Source organism: Mchenga conophoros, linkage group LG17, assembly GCF_057382185.1.
Source record: "Mchenga conophoros isolate Kocher_MC1m ecotype Shallow Benthic linkage group LG17, M_conophoros_male_GT1.1, whole genome shotgun sequence".
Classification (NCBI taxonomy): domain Eukaryota; kingdom Metazoa; phylum Chordata; class Actinopteri; order Cichliformes; family Cichlidae; genus Mchenga; species Mchenga conophoros.
The window spans coordinates 29,462,051-29,478,584 of NC_140542.1; the positions used below are offsets into that span (position 1 = coordinate 29,462,051).

Genomic DNA, 16,534 nt, shown 5'->3' on the forward strand with positions numbered 1-16,534 from the left:
CTCGAATTAAAAAGTCCCACGAAAACAACAATCCATGCATAATAATCCTTGTCCCAACCAAATTGCATTTAATGTATAATAATAAAAATAAGGTATAAACAAGTAAATCCAATTTTTGTTTTGATTTTGTTAACACATTTGTCTCTTGTCTCTTAAGTGATTATAAACCAATTTATTAAACATCACCGTTAAAAAACAGTAATTATTCACTGCAGGCTTTGTGCCATGACATTTGTGGAAAACCTATTTAGCTGACACAACTTGTAGACCAAAGGCCCTTTTTCAGTCCTTTTTCACATTTTGTATTTCCACAGTCTTTTCTAAGTAGATTGAGTGAGTTACTCTAACCAATGCAACCCTATAGCTATATTACCTAAAGAAAAGAAATTCATTTCAAAATTGCCGTCCCCTATTTACACAACTACATCTACCATGAACTTTCACAAGGGTTTGATCTCCTGCCTTCATAATAGTTTGATTATTATATAAATAGTGTATTTGGGCAAAGATTTGAAAAATAAATATAATACTAATATTACAAAAAACCCAACAAAAATAAATAGATTTATTTAAAAAATTGACTATTGAAACGTCAGGCAAAATAGTTTTCAAAAGTTGCTTGAATTGATATATATTAAGTATGAAGGTGACTAATTTATTTAACAGTATTTTTAGCTACTAGAGTATTGGTAACAGGGCTGAACCAGCTACAGCACAGAACAACTAAAATATGTCATCAAAAGTTTACCTTTGTTGCCTGAACTGAATAAACACAGCAAACACAAGCTCCTTGAAGATCAATCTCAAGCTAAGCAGCTACAAACAGCATATATCATAATCAGAATGTGACGATGAGGTGCTACTTCTGCGGGTATCTCAAGTGTCACAGTATAAAAAAAAAACAACAACAAAAAAGTCATTAACGTGGTAAACCAAATTCTAATTTTAGTATGAAGTAGTCAAGAATTTAGAAGAAGGTGCTGAGGTACATCACAGTAGTCATATTTGATTTAGGAGGGTAATTGCACTTGGATAAAAAGGTGTTTTTTAATGTGTTTGTCCTTGTTTTAATTTACAGGTATGTCTACCAGAGGGCAACAGGTCAAAGAGCAAGTTTCCAGGGTGAGAACTGTTTTTTTTACTGATTTTTCAGGTTCTTGGGTGGTATCTTACGTTTTCTATGCACGGTCAGTTATATTTTGTGCTGTTTATTAGCATCTGGACAGCCGTTATAACTGCTGCAGAGCATCATGCATACCACACTGTTCCACAGTACACCAGGATGCTTCTATAGTGATAGCGATAGAAGGTCACCACCACTTTCTAATCTATACAGTTCTTCTTCAGCGAGCTCGGGAAATGAAGGCACCACTGACCCTCCTTAACTGTAGTGTTGACAGACCAATAGGGGTCGCCACGGCAGATCATGTACCTTTCCTTCTCATTTGTTCACCTTTACTACATCTTCTTCTCTGCGGTCTCCGTGGCATCACTACTTGTATGCTTTGCATCTTCACTGTCACACCTGTCTCCTTCTCATTCACATACGTGTCCTGTTTTTTTTCCTCTCTCTTTAGGCTACCGACCGTCACAAACTAGAATGTAGCTTTCATAAATGACCACAAGAGGGCGACATTATTCTTTGTAAAGAATGGTTTTCTGGGGCAGGTGAATTCAAAATCCAGATATGCCAATTTCTTGTTTGTTTTTTGACACACGTATTGCCCAGCCACATTATTATTATCCATCACTGCTTAATGCAATCTCCCAACTTCAAAATCCTATCTATTTATAAATAGAAGACATAAAAGAATAGAAAGGTAGGGTGCCCTCTTGTGGTAAAGCCAAGCAATAGCAACACTAATTAAAGTTTATACCTTGAAAGTCTGTCCCTTAAGCATATGTTTGCACTGTAATGTATTACTTGCTGACAATATGAAGTGAAACATGAATATATCTATGATGAGACAAATTTGGGTGATAAAGTGTTTTCATGAAGGTGTGTGAGTCGGGCTTTAACTTTGTGAACAATGAAGTGGTGAAAAGATCTTTTCTAAGAATATATAATGAATCTCAGTGATATAGATATTGCATATAAAGAGGCAAATGTATGTCGTTACACCTGCTTTATTTGAGGAAAAATAATCCTTTATTTTGAGTATAAAAATAAGAGACATCTGATGAACACATACATTCCCATGCAATTGCATTTTACTGTATTTCATGACCTTGCAGATGATTTGTACAGTATTTTTTTTTTCTCAGTGTTGTTTTTCGGCCACATTCAAAGTTCAAAACTTGAATCTGAATTCATACTTTTTTTTAAACACAAAGCTTCTTAAATAAATAAATGAAGAATGAAAAAGAAAAAAACCCCACATATCCTGGAATTAAAAAAAACATTTCTCAGGACATCAAATTATTATTAGATTATGCAACAGTGCTGCATTTTTTAATATTTATTTATTTATTGCTGTAAGCAAAACCAGCTGCTTTGCTCATCGCGTCCAGTTATTTGAATTTATTGAGTCTGGGCAAAACAATCACATTAAACATTAATTTAACCGAAAAACCGAGGACGTGTTTTAGTCATTTTGTTTGTCTGCTATAACAAAGTACTTGAGAAAGTTTGTAATTTAATATAGGTGGATTATTCGCACGTACAATAAATGCATAAATAAACATATTTAATGAACTAAAAATAAATCAATCAATTACTTTTAAAAGAAGGCAGCAACAGCTAATTTATCCGCTCATATCTTCTGTAACATTTAACCTTGGTTTTAAAACATTTTTCAGTAGTTATCTACTTTTTCACAAGTTCCCTTTCCTACGAATATATATATATATATATATATATATATATATATATATATATATATATATATATATATATATATATATATATATATATAGTAAACGTGCCTTTGCTGTTGGAAATGGTCTCAGTGATTTGATCTGGAGAAAAGAAGGCGTGAGATTATTTCCTTTTACAGGCGAACAGCTGAATTTAAAGCCTGTGTATTATTAAACACGGCATCGTTCCCCCGGAGAAACAAATGGATGTTTACTTGGATGATAAGAGATGCTAATTTATTAGACTTTGAGAGGCCAACACTGGTCATGGCTGTCTGTTAAATGAAAGTTGTCCATGTTTCATTTCCTCCGTCCAATTTGCGCCAGCAGACGCGCGTTCTCCGCCGCCTTGGCTCGCAGGTTTTTGGCCTTGGCCACATCAAAGAGCACGTTCATGATGTTGGTCGGGACGTCCAGGGACAGGGTCAGTCTGCTCCTCCGGTCCCCTTTGTTGCTGTTGCGGAGCATCTGGCCCCTGAGCTTGGTCCGGCTCAAGAAGCGGTAGTTTGCGGGACTTGAAGTCCTTTTTTCCCGACTGGATTCAGCAGAGGAGAAAGAGGACGACGACGTGGAGGATGAGGAGGAGAGATACTCCGCGGACTGCATGAGGGACCCCCAGCCGTCCCCAGTGGAGTAACCAGGCTCAGTTTGGTCATTCCGGACCCCGAGTGCCAGCTGGTCGTCGCAGAGGAGGTCGGGGCGCGTCTGGTAGAGACGGAGGCACAGGCTGGAGGTCGGTGTGCACAGGACCGAGAACAGCAGCAGGGTCTTTAGGGACGACAGCATGCTGTGTCCTCTGGGACCAAAACAGGTGAAGAAAGCCAGAGAATATGAAGTTTTTCTCGCATCTAATCTTCAGCAACGCATGTCAGTGAATTTCATCTTCACTGAGATGCAAAAATAAACCTTACTAATATGCCCATTCTGCATATTAATAGTAAATATTAACAAGTACCCTAACAAATCTTGTTAAAATCTACTCTAAGAGTACAGGATTTAGTTTAAAGTCCGATGGATCACAAATGTTTTTAATGTGAAGTTTAGCGCATAAAACTAAAAACAATATTTAATAAAGGTCACAAACGTGTGAGCAATAATGTTCGTGCAACTTACCACTCGTATCCTTTAGTTATAATAATACTTGTATTAAATATAGTTGGAGAGGTTAAGCAGCACTTATCCCCTCAAAGAAAGCGCAAAGAAGGCGAAATCCTCAAGTGAGGTTATTATGAGAAATCCCGATGAACCAACACTGTTTGCGGAGGTCAACAGTGCGCACAGTCTGACCAGCAGCGTCTCCTGCTCGTCCATTCCCACTGTATTCTTTTAGTAGAGCCATCAAAACGCAGCCCTACGCCAGCAACAACGTCATCCCGTTGACATTTTGGTTCGCAGTGAGCCATCCCATTGGCTGTGAAGCAATGAGGTAGATGAATGAAGAAAAAAAAAAGAAGAAAGTTGTGGCCTCCTGTTGGTGGACCGAAGGCGTCACGACTATTGAAACTTTTTTTTCTGCCTCGCATCAGACTTTAAAAAAAGTGTTTCATGTGCAGCTGCTCCACGGTAGCCTGTAAGAGTCCCAACATCTTTAAGTCATTCAGTAGCATTTGCGTGAAACTGACAGGTTTGCGGTTGATCAGCACCACGGACAGCTCCCATTGACACGTTTGTTCTCAGCTGAGCGCATTTGACGCTTATCTCAGGCGCACTTGGCAGGATATGTTTGGGTTGTGGATCAATAGTTAAATGAAATTGTCTCACATTATAATATTAGGCGTGTCTTCAGAGGTTTCCCAATTACCGCTGTTAAAGCTGCACAAAGAGCGGATCCATTTATGATTTAAAGTAATTAAAAAGTAATGGTTGCAGTGATGAAAGGATGTTAAGGTAAAACAGAGAGGATAAAAAAAAACAATCAGACCAAATTGGGTAGAGGATGGCGATAGAAAGAACGAGGAGCCAGCACAGGTACAGAAAACCAAACATCTAAACCTGCAAGCGTAAAAACCATAGGTGGGGCTGTCACACCGTCAGCTGAAAGAGGACTGGAAAAGTTGGATTTTCTTTGAGATGCTCTGCAGCCCGGGTCCAGAGAGAAAGTGACATAGAAGGTGATTGATCTGGTTATATTCAACTATGAATGTCATTAGTTAAAGCGTATTAAACCTTATTATATAAAGGTAGAAAGCGCTCACATTACATGCACTGTTTTAGACAATATCTTTCTATAATGAATATATCATTGTATGTTCATTATAGCGAAATGTAAACCTGTAGATTCTAGAACAGGTCATAAATATAACTCTTCACTTTATCAAAGCAAATTAAAGTCCTTCAAATACAATATTGTCTCTTTAGCTCATTTTATATATTAATTTCAACAAGACGAAGAACTGAATGAAGAATAAAGGTGCAGAGTTTAAAAGTTTCCCTGCTCTTTCAGATGTCTCCATCGACATCAGTTTCACATCTATTAATAAAGAGATGAGCATTTGTTCCATTTGAAGTTTTAATAAGTTGAGTGACACCACATATAAAAACTTCTGTGCGCGATTCACAAATGTTTCTTCAAAAGAGACGAGAGATATCTGAGATTTTCTAGAGAGCACTGTGTTTTAATTACCGTTGAGTGTACACATGACACGCAGCAGAGTTGATGTACATTACAATGTCAGAATGAAAAAGAGCATACAGGGGGAGACGGCATCAAAGGGCGCTGGGTCAGGGTCTAATGAGCAACTTCACTCACCTTCATTAATATGAATGTAAGTCTTCACAGCTGGAGTAATTGCGTTCCGTGACACACGAGGCAATGAGATATCCTCCTCCCACTCCAGCTTCCTCCGCAAGTGATCTCTGAAATGGAATTACATGCCCCCTTCAACATCAAGGGGGACAAAAATCCTACATTTATTACATTGACGCTGGTTTGTGTTGCTCTGCTTAGGAGTGAAGGCCTATTGACCACAAAGCACTTTCTTGCTACTGTTTATACTTATAGGTTAAAGGTTGAAAAGATTAAAAAACAGCTAAGTTGTCACTGAGCTCACAAGGCCTAAGAAAACCTTAAGTAGTGAGGCTGTCCTGCATCTGCATGTGTCTTCGCAAAGCAAGTTGTTTATTTTTCCTCATCTCTATTTGTCCCTTTATAACTGGATTGGTTCAAAAAGTGTAAATGTCTACATAAGAGTTTAGCAAAATCTACAAGAAAAAAAATGGCAACTTGAAACTATTAAATATGAAATTAAGCTTATGCTTTAAGAAAGTTTTAATATTTCTTTTGCCTTGTGCTTAAATTAAACATTTTTAATTTTATAATGAGATTTCTTTATGTCTAAAAATATCAAGTAGACATATCAAGCATCGTTGCGTGTGGGTGTACATCAGAGTACAGAATCGTGACTAATATGAAGGAAGCCTCTTGGGGCTTGTCTCCTCTGTCAACTTGAAAAACACTATTTTTACAAACCAACCTGAAAAACAGATTAGAGATATGAAAGAACCCAGGAGCAACAACCTGGCAACTTGAGAGCCTAAAATGTGTCGTGCATTTTCATCTGTCACACTGCCAGAAGAGAAAAAAACAACAACCAAAAAACTTCAATGCGTGCTGCCCCCTCATCAACACCCACACAGGAATCCCCAGCTACTGCTGAGTCGGTCTGATGGAGAGTCCTCTAAAACAGCCCCTGCGTGAGCTCCCACACTGGGCCCCTGTTGGCCCCTCATCTGGCTCCCAGCCTGACCCATAACACCCCCTGCCAAAGAAACATATGTAGTGGTGGAGGAGTCAGCAGGCAGTCAGCTATCAGCTTCTCATTTCTGCACCACACAGGATGTAGGGCGATTGACAAAACATAAGAAAGGTGACAGTTATATAAAGAGATACGCTCTAGCGAGCTGGAAAATGAAAGAGGCTGGCATGAAAAAGACAAATCGTGAGGTGGATTTAAGATTTTTTTTTTTAGTAATGTTTATTTTTGGCACGTTTACATTCAAAATCTTTGTCAATGTCAGTCTATTTTAGTAACACAGCTGCAAGAAAACATACTTACATGTGCAGATGTTATGTGAAATTAAGAAAAAAATCATTCACATTTAGACTACATCGCATCCCATTATCCATATATAACAAATTGAAAAACATCTGTTAAAATATATAAATAAGAGCAATGCAAAATGCAAAAACAATAACATTTTACACAGTTATGTACAAAATTAAGCATCTTGTTTGGGGGTTGCTGGCTCAGTCTCCAAGGTTCTGCGGCTGTGGAGGTGTACATTTTTTTTTATAGCATCTATAGTATCCGCACATTCATATTGTATAACCAAAAATCTCTTCAAAGCAGGATTTTTTTTCAGTCACTGGATTAACTGTTTGAAGGATTATTCCCTGCGCGATCTGATTGGTCCCCCCATAACTCGACTCTCCGCCTCACACCATTCCTCGCACTCATGTCTGGAGGAGAATCTGTTTTGGTTGCCACCACAGCCCCCGTAAACAAACGGTCTGCATTCCCCCAATCGGGCGTGGAAGTACCAGACCAGAGAATAGTCTGAACAGGCTCCTTCTGACATCGGCTCCAGGCAGCGGTCTGTTAATGAAAGAACAGGTAGATGAGGAAAAGCGTAAAGCTGCCCTTCAAACTGACATGCTGTGGAGTCACTCTACTTCAGGGGTGGGGGAACTCCAGGCCTCAAGGGCCGGTGTCCTGCAGGTTTTAGATATCACCCAGGGTCAGCAGATCTGAATCAAGTGTCTAGTTCATTTCCAAACCTCTGGTGAACTTCAAGACATGTTGAGGAGATACTTTAGCCATTTAAATCAGCTGTGTTGGATCAAAGACACATCTAAAACCTGCAAGACACCGGCACTCGTGGCCTGGACTCTATTTTCACAAGTGTTAGATTCTCAACAAAGTGCACAGAATATGTTTTGTTGAGTGTATACTCACTTTAACTACAGTTATGGTCAGAAGTTCACACACACATTTGAATTTAGCTTGGATTTTTCTGTCATCCAGGCAGGGATCAAAGTATACACGCAGGATCAAATATATACATATACTCACTTAAATCTTTAAATAAGTGATAAGTTCTACAATGTCTTAACTTGACAAAGCCAAGGCCAGTTAAATTCTCTGTTGTCATCACGATTGACTACAACTGGTAGTTTTCCCTGCTTAAAAAAGGATTTGTTTGACACTACTGATTGAACTGATCAATACTAACAATGGGAAAGTCCAAGGAACTCAATGAAGATCTAATAAGGAGAATCTCTTGGAGCCATTTGTAAACAACTGCAGATTCCAAGATTGCCTAAAACATCCATCTTTTATATTCGGGCCCAAACTCTGCTGCAGGTCCATAAGTCAAACGATCACTGCAGCCTCACTAAGAGCTGAAAAACTGTCTAAATTCTTTCATCTGTAATAAAATGATCAGCGTTCTGCTCTACCAGGTGTAACAATTGAGTTTAACATCCAGGCATCCATGAAAACAGAATTTATGACATTTAACGGAGTTAGACGTTAGCAGGGAGTTAGCTCGCTAGTTTCCATCTAAACATAATACAGCATGTCCTGACTGCAGGGTTTTGGAAACAAATTAAGATGCACAGCTCTGCTATCACTTCCAACATAAATGGAGACAGAAAACTAAACAGCAGTGATGTTTTTAGGGTTACTGAAGTTTGGCTAGCTGGTATATAATGATGTGCTACGTGATTGCTAGCGACACAGCTATGTTAGCATAATATAAACAGTGAAGCTTGAGGAGGAACTCTAACTCTTTTCCACTCAAAAGTTAACATGAGGATTCTCGATGGTCAGAGACAAATGCAATCGCAATCGCATGGCAGGATGCTGTAAACGGACCAAACTTCAGTCGGGACTCGGGAGAGCAACTGAGATCATCCATCCACAATACGAGGTTAGTCATTAATATACTGCTGCATGGGCTGGGCTGTAGTTACATGTAAGGTTTTAAAAACTGAGCTTTAAAATGAATAGCGGTAATAAAAACCAAGAGAGGCCGATAGTGATCACTGACTGTTTTTAGGGGCTTTTTGAGGTTAAATAGAACAAGATACAAAGCATTAAAACATGTTAAATACACAACAGCCTTGTTAAACGCAGGGTAGTTTGGGCCCAGAAGCAGGATTCATCACGTCATCACTTAAAGACCGGATACAGTTTATTTAGCTACTAGTGCTGACGATAAAGGACAGTGTAACTGATAATGATTACTATTTCTTTTTAAATTTATTGTTATAACTGATTATTAGTGCAAATTGTAGCCATATTAATCATACAGTGTCTGTTGCGACAACCCTAGCTGTAACTTAAACTTTATTTTCCTTCTGTAACCGATCCAACCCCTGGGAAATAAAACAGATAAAAGGGTATTTTGAAATGACTGAAAACTTGTTGTGGAAGCTAATATTTCTCCCAGGTTCTCCCAGGTCTATGTGAAAACATTCAAAAAGCTCGAGTGTCTTTACTATGAAAAGGGTGTTGAGTGACATCAAATTTATAATTTTGTTTTGATACACAAAGCAAATAAAGGGAACAAAAGAGGAGGGAAATAGACACAAACAACATCAGTTTTCTTGGTAACTCACTTGCTGTGTTTCTTCCATATACCCTTCTCTTCTTCCTTTGTCCCCACTCCACAGTCCCTCCATCATGAGTATCTGAAGCCAGAAACAAAAGCAATTACTGATACACAACAAAGAACCACCTTCACTGGACATTACGAGTGCCAGTGACATTTTAGCTCATCCAGCAAATTAGCGAGAAACAGTTCTGGGCCTTCCGATCATCAACTTTCTGTTTTTCGTGCCAGCTATAAAGTACAAACTTTTGAGGGAATTCATATCCTGCTATCATTAAAGCTAAACGATAAAAGGGGAAATCCAAAAGTATCATTAAAAAATTATTGATAGAGCTGGAACGAACTTTGAAGCACTTCAGCTTTTTGTTCTACAAGGCCTGCTGTATTGCTTTCCCTTCATCTGGATTTATCAAACAACATCACTAATGTAGGGTTTTACTATATTCAGAAAGTGAACAATAAACACTCAGTTCTGAGAGAGACGCTTACATAAAGGAATTCTTCATCACAACAAATGATTTTTGCACGTGGATTTCATAAAAAGGAGGCTTTTAAAGAAATCAAGCACAAGCTGACCCCCTGATTATAAATACACAATGAAATTTAAATCACAAGTAAACTCAATAATACCAAAATACAAAAATACCAGTGGAGCATCTGCCTCCATTTCACCCTATCCCAAGCAACTTTTTGTGTGACACCAATCTTCTGCATGTTCTCCTTCACTACACTCCATGAACCTCCTCTATGGACTTCCTCTGTTCCTCTTTCTTCAGTATCTTTTGTCTGGTATGTGCTCTATCCCTCCTCTGCGCATGTCCAAAACCATCTCAGCCTGCCAACTTTGTCTTCGAACTGCTCAGCCTGAGCTGTCGCTCTGATGTACCCGTCTCTAATCTTGTCCATCCTGGTCCCTCCCTAAAAAATCTTAACATCTTCAACTCTGTCACCTCCAGCTTACAGCAGGTCTCACTACCGTCTTGTAAACCTTCCCTTTCAGTCTTGCTGCCACAAATCACCCCTGGCACTCATCTCCACCCACTCCACTTTGTCTGCACTTTCTTCTTCACCTCTCTTGTGCACTTCTACTGAGTTTGGATGGCTGACCCCAGTTATTTTAAACTCACCAATCTTCACTATCACTTCACTGTTATATCTGTCTTCCTCTCATTCACACACTTGTATTCTGTCTCGCTTCAAGTGACGTTCATCACTCTTCTCTTAAGAGCATACCTCCACCTCTCCAGGCTCTCTTCCACCTACTCCCCACTCTCATTACAGATCACAATGTCGTCATTGAACATCATAGTCCACGGAGACTCCTGCCTGACCTCATCTGTTAAGCTTTCCATCACTGCTGCAAACAAGAAGTGGCTCAGAGCCGATCCCTGATGTAATCCCATCCCTACCTTGAACCCATCTGTCACTCCAACTGCACACCTCGCCACTGTCTTGCTGTCCTTACACGTTTTCACTCCTTGGGCATCCTCTCATGAAAACAATCTGGTTTTAACACAAAAAAATCCACTACCCACTCTCCTAGACATCTGCATACATCCACAGGTATGCAGTCGAAAGTTTTAAATGTTTGTACTACAAAAGTAATAAAATATTTAGCCCACATGTGAAGAAAATCCTTCATTCTTGGGTTTTGTTTTTTTTTTTACAAAAAGATGCTTCATTCCTTGTGAAGAATTTTATCCATTGAGTGCTCACAATCTAGCATTTCAGGACAGATAAGAAGAGCTATTCACGTGAGGTTTATAAGTTTATGTAAGTATCCGCTAGAGGAATATTGTCCATCTTAATTATTTGTTGTAAAACATCAGATTTCGTGCAACAAAACAAGTGAACATAAACACCATATTTATTTAGGTGTGAATGCTGAGCTGTACTTGTACAATCATTATTTGGGGAACAGATGAGTACTATATTTAATGATTTAAATGAATAAATAAACCAGTTGACATTGACACAGGGCAATGACAGCCTTGTACTTTGATCAGCTGTCTGGTTTATGTACCTGAAGCAAGAATTACAATAATTTGGGATGCAGAAAGCAATTTCTGCCCGTGGCTGTATTAGCTAATAAGCATCACAGCATGTGAGATTGCTGGTACAAGCTGACCTTTGGTTTAACTTTGTGGCTTCCCTGTAATAGCACTCTATTTAATAATTACTACATTTTGGTTTCCTTTTCTGTCCATTGCTTAGCCTTTTTTGGGAGAGCACTCACAGTGGTGAGACTGACAAGAAAAAATGGAAAAAGTAAGCTGGTATGGCATCACAACACAGATCTCTAGATGTGTCTGAACTGAGTATGTTGCAGTTCTGGGATATTTGCATCACTTGTAGATGTCCTAAAAGGTAAAAAAAAAAAAGGCACAGACCTGGCACATAAAGAAATATTACCTAATCACATCACCTTTAATCAGACATGTTCAGCATGTTCATTGGTGCTTTTACCTTAATGTTTAACTAAAGAATGGATACAGTATCAGAGACATGTAGGCAGGCTTGTTTTCTTTGTCCTTGTCAGGACACAGCACATTTTAATTGCCTGCATCACAGCTGCTACACATAAGGTTGATATATGCAGCTATTTAGCTAGACACTTGGTCACACGCTATCTAGGGCATCTGTGTGTTTGGCCAGAGGCGCTGACCCTGCAAACAGCTACTTGTGTTTCTTACCAGTCTGGTTTTGTGGGTGCCCTTCTCCCATGTTGTCTGCCATGTTTTCTTCCATACTTTGTTCATGCAGGTCATGGGTGATAGATTTCACAACGTCTTTTTGGTCATTTTCATTCTTAGTCACTGCAGTTGTTGCATCTGGGTCAACAGATTTTACCATGAACTTGTATTCCAATCCTGCAGTGATAAAAACAGCATGACTTTTTTTTGCTAGGAAAATGGGAAATGGCTAACACCTCTTTGGGAATCATCTTGTTGGGGCAGAAATACTTTTATCTTTTTTATGTTTGGATAATTCACAGTTCACTGTGAAGTAGCTGACTTAGAAAAAGAATTTCTTTCAAAATGGTCATGTACAAGGACTGAACTGAAAAGGAGTGATGAAGCAGCAAATGGACAGCCTGGAGAACTATCGCTCACAAGGACTGAAACAATTACAAGCAAGTCTGGCTCCTTGGAAGCAAAGTATAAAGAAATGAGGGCTGGCACAAGGTTTTTGCACAGTACTGTATATATTTGTCATGCATCAAATTTAAGTAATTAAATTAGCCATAATACCATAATTTAACTAGAATTCTAAGTATTTAAAATATTTTCTTGCATTCTTTTATTCCCTTCAGCTCACTTTATTTATTAGTTTATACTTTATTTCCCTGTAAAGTGTTCCTATGAATATGTGGGAGTGCTATTGTTTAATAAAGACAAACAGCAGGAAACAAGAAAACAAACACATAAAAAAAACACACTATCTATTCACAGATTATACTCGGAACACTTCATAAATCAATAGACTGTTCCTTTTCTGTTATCGCATACAAAAATTAAATAATATTTAAGCATCAACCACTTGTGGGTAATTAGCATGTCTGAGAGGCAAACCTGTGTTACCGTTACTAATAGGCAGCAGGAAAATCCAATCCTTGTCAAGGATGCAAAATGTAGTCTAGATATTATACAATAAATTCAGTTAAATTGTCACGGTCGGACGGTCTTCCCGGACGACCTGCTTGTTTGTGATGTGTGTGTATGCCCTCCTCTCTTTCTCTCTCCCTCCCTACGCTGCGGGTCTGGCTGCCGAGGAACGGCGTCTCCGAGAGAGTGAGAAAGGCCAATCTCTGACCCGGAAGTGTAATCTTCGGCTCCAGCTGCCGCTAATCTTTCCTCACTAGACGGAGGTATTTAACGATGTGTCCAGACGGCAGTCGACGCTGGATTGTACTCGGAGCTCGGTAGCTAAGTGTGCGCGTGATCTTGTCACCCGCGTGGCCAGGCAAGCCTTCTCATCCGTTGTTGTGTTTGCTCGACTTTCAGATTGGAGAAGTACGGAACGGAGGAGTGGAGTAAAGGATTCACTGGTGTTTTCGGGAGGAGGAGCTCACACGGAAGGAGCGCACACAGACCTCACGGGAAAACTCACCTTCACCACTTCTGGGAACTGAGAAAAAGGACAATTGTTGGATATATTGATGTTTAAGGACTATCTTTCACGCACTGTAAATAAACGCACTGTCTGCTTCAACCCAGAGCTCCGCGCTTGAGTCCATACCTTCCATCAGCCGTGACATAAATTGAGTTTAATTTAAGATCATCTCAAATTGTGGTTTGAGTCACAGAGCTTTCATTCTATCTTTCCATTAACACATACGGCATGCCAAAATGTCTTCAGTGAAAAAGGTGTGTTGCAGACAATCAGCCTCCAAATATCGTGAATGTGCCGTGGAATCTGGGTGAGGCGTTCTACTTAATGGCTGTCTTGTGTTTGTGAATGGCTCTGCTGTTGCTGGCACCATGATGCGTGTTCCTCTGAGAGAACATAACAGATGGCTGAACACACACGGGTGCCATGCTGCTGCCACGGGAGCTCTACAACAAACAAGCACGCGTTCGCAATATGCAGGCCTATCTAGAGGCACACGTTTATTCACTCATGGATGAAGTACAAGTGCACGTACTGTAGGAGGTTGAAAATGTACAAACGAATAACACGTGCGCACAAGCACACTCTTACCGCACTTTTCTACCACCTCCTGGTTGACTAGCTCCTTCACTTCTTCAGCCTTGAAACGAAGAAATGCAAGAATGTGAATAATTTAAATGACAAGTCAGTTTTTAGCCTTTTGTCACGTGTGAGTGTGCAAGCGTGCTAAGACGTACTGAGAGTCCAGGCTCTCCTTTCTCCCCTTTTGCTCCTTCAATACCAACTTTACCCTAAAAGGAAAAGATATTAACATGTTATATTTATATTGGATGACAGATTCAGACAGTTTACTGACATTTGCACTGAAAAGTGATGAGGCACAACAACATATTTGGACCCACACTTCTCTCTAGTTAACATGTACACAATATTCAGTTAAGGAGAAGGCAGCCATGCAGGTAATTTCACTTATTTTGGCTTATTACACCTTTTAGATCTAACAAGGACTAAAAGTCGTGTGAAAAGGAAAGTTTTCACAGCAAGTGTGACCACCTCTATTAAAAGGTTTTTAGTGGTGTGCCAGAATGAAAGCATTCAGGTGTGTGTTAACACAATGTCCACTTACAGAAGTGAACATCGCAGCAATCATGTGTTTTATTTTGGTGAACACATGAAATACAAAAATACAGATCTGGAGACTACAAGGCTGAGAACTGAAAACATACGTGAGAGAGAATATAGTGCCCTTAAATATGAGGTCACAAGCCAATTTTTAAAATCAAATCAAAATACTTAAATCTCTTGATTGTTCTATTGCTGTGTGTTTTGCATGTGTTAAAAAAACCAGTTTGCACAGGGCTCTAGTTCTTTAAATATAAACAAAAAGTGACATTTACTGTCAATGCTAAACCATTTATTTGAGCTTGTGCACAGAATACATGAGAGTTCAAACACTGGAACAAGAGTGTTTTAACTGTGACCATTTTAAAAAAAAAAGTAGAGGTATGATTAGGCAAAAAGGTCTGTTACTACTGGTGATTTTTGAAGTCTGAAATCTGCATGTTGCAGTTTGCTAACACAGCTAATGTTATTCAGCTGATTTGGTGTGTCATTAATTGCTCTATGTAATGGTATCATGGTATTTGCGAAGGACTACATAGACACAATACCTTCAAAACGAAGTTTAGTAAGATAGCCAAGATATTAGTGCCTTTGGGACAGAGCTTTTAAAAGAACACTGTTGGACGGGATGTGTTTATTTAGCTACTGAGTATGACTATCAAAAGTCTCTTGCAGACAGACCTGCAATACTTTTAATGCTGTGCAAAATAAAGGCGCAACAGAACTAAACTAAAACTAAATAATTAGCCACACTTTTACATTATCAATGTATCAAAAAACAATGTGCAACATCAAAGGGATTACTCAGTGGCAAACAGACAACTCTTCAATCCACCACATCTAAACAGAGCCTTGAGCATCTTTTAATCTCTAATGTGGGCTGGATCTGTTTTGGAGACCAAACAAGAAAATATCTTAAAGAAGAGATAATATTTTCTTGGTGACCAGAAAAATATCTTCAGGCAGCCAATAATGTGTGTAATGCATTTTAAATAATTTCATTTAAATTAAACATTTCTAATGACTCTGTCACACTAGAGTAAAAATAGAAAGACAAACTGTAACCAACTACAAGTAGTTGCAGCAACCAACTGGTTGTCCATGTTCAAGGTGATTGCACACATTGAGGGAGGTAACCTGTCTCCAAACAATCCCAGTCTGACTTGCATTATTGTTGCTGGCGACTTCAACCACACCAACTTAAAGACAGTCCTCCCCAGATTCCACCAACATGTCTCCTGCCACACCAGAGGAGACAAGACTTTAGACCATGTGTATTCCAACCTGGCTGGAGCCTACAAAGCCACACCCCTCCCCCACATTGGACAATCGGACCATCTCTCCCTGTTCCTCACACCTCGGTATTCACCACTCATCCAACGTGTGAAACCTGCTGTGAGGACAATTAAAGTGTGGCCAGAGGGGACAGACACAGTGCTCCAGGACAGATTTAAAAACACAGACTGGAATATGTTCACCCACACAGACCTGGACCAGTACGCCTCATCTGTACTGGATTACATCTCCAAAACCACAGACAGTGTCACCACCCAGAAACGGATCACCATGTACCCCAACCAGAAGCCTTGGATGAACCGGGATGTTCGTCTCCTCCTGAAGGCCCGCAACACTGCCTTTAGGTCAGGAGATGCACACGCCTACAGTACAGCCAGGGCTAATCTAAAGAAGGGCATCAAAAAAGCCAGACACCATTACAAAAAGAAGGTAGAAGAACACTTCTCCAACTCCAACCCCCGACGCATGTGGCAAGGACTCCAGACCATCACAGACTACAGGACCACCAAACCCTCCCCCGCATCCTCTGATGTCT

At 39.5% G+C, this 16,534-nt stretch overlaps 2 protein-coding genes and 1 long non-coding RNA gene across 8 annotated transcripts in view; 1 reads left to right on the plus strand and 2 right to left on the minus strand.

The window, feature by feature from the left end:
- Positions 1 to 2,904: 2,904 nt before the first annotated feature.
- Positions 2,905 to 4,374, minus strand: ucn3l (urocortin 3, like). Its single transcript, XM_085251695.1, has 2 exons — positions 3,970 to 4,374; positions 2,905 to 3,652 (listed from the first exon to the last, which is right to left on the minus strand). Exon 2 carries the CDS (start codon positions 3,640 to 3,642, stop codon positions 3,157 to 3,159), a length of 486 nt encoding a protein of 161 aa, XP_085107821.1. The 5' UTR covers positions 3,643 to 3,652; positions 3,970 to 4,374; the 3' UTR covers positions 2,905 to 3,156.
- A 2,460-nt stretch (positions 4,375 to 6,834) lies between these two features.
- Positions 6,835 to 16,534, minus strand: part of col7a1l (collagen type VII alpha 1-like) — a 75,058-nt gene continuing 65,358 nt past the window's right edge. For all 6 annotated transcript variants that reach the window (XM_085251250.1, XM_085251254.1, XM_085251251.1 and 3 more), the window contains 5 exons: positions 14,319 to 14,372; positions 14,173 to 14,221; positions 12,165 to 12,341; positions 9,479 to 9,550; positions 6,835 to 7,451 (listed from right to left, as the gene is read on the minus strand). In XM_085251250.1, coding sequence (XP_085107376.1) covers positions 7,243 to 7,451; positions 9,479 to 9,550; positions 12,165 to 12,341; positions 14,173 to 14,221; positions 14,319 to 14,372 — 561 coding nt within the window. In that variant the 3' untranslated portion in view covers positions 6,835 to 7,242. The remainder of the gene's footprint in view (positions 7,452 to 9,478; positions 9,551 to 12,164; positions 12,342 to 14,172; positions 14,222 to 14,318; positions 14,373 to 16,534) is intronic.
- On the plus strand, positions 12,297 to 13,689 carry LOC146555682 (uncharacterized). The gene is made up of 2 exons (XR_014889144.1): positions 12,297 to 13,393; positions 13,476 to 13,689. It is a non-coding gene; the product is annotated as an uncharacterized LOC146555682 (long non-coding RNA).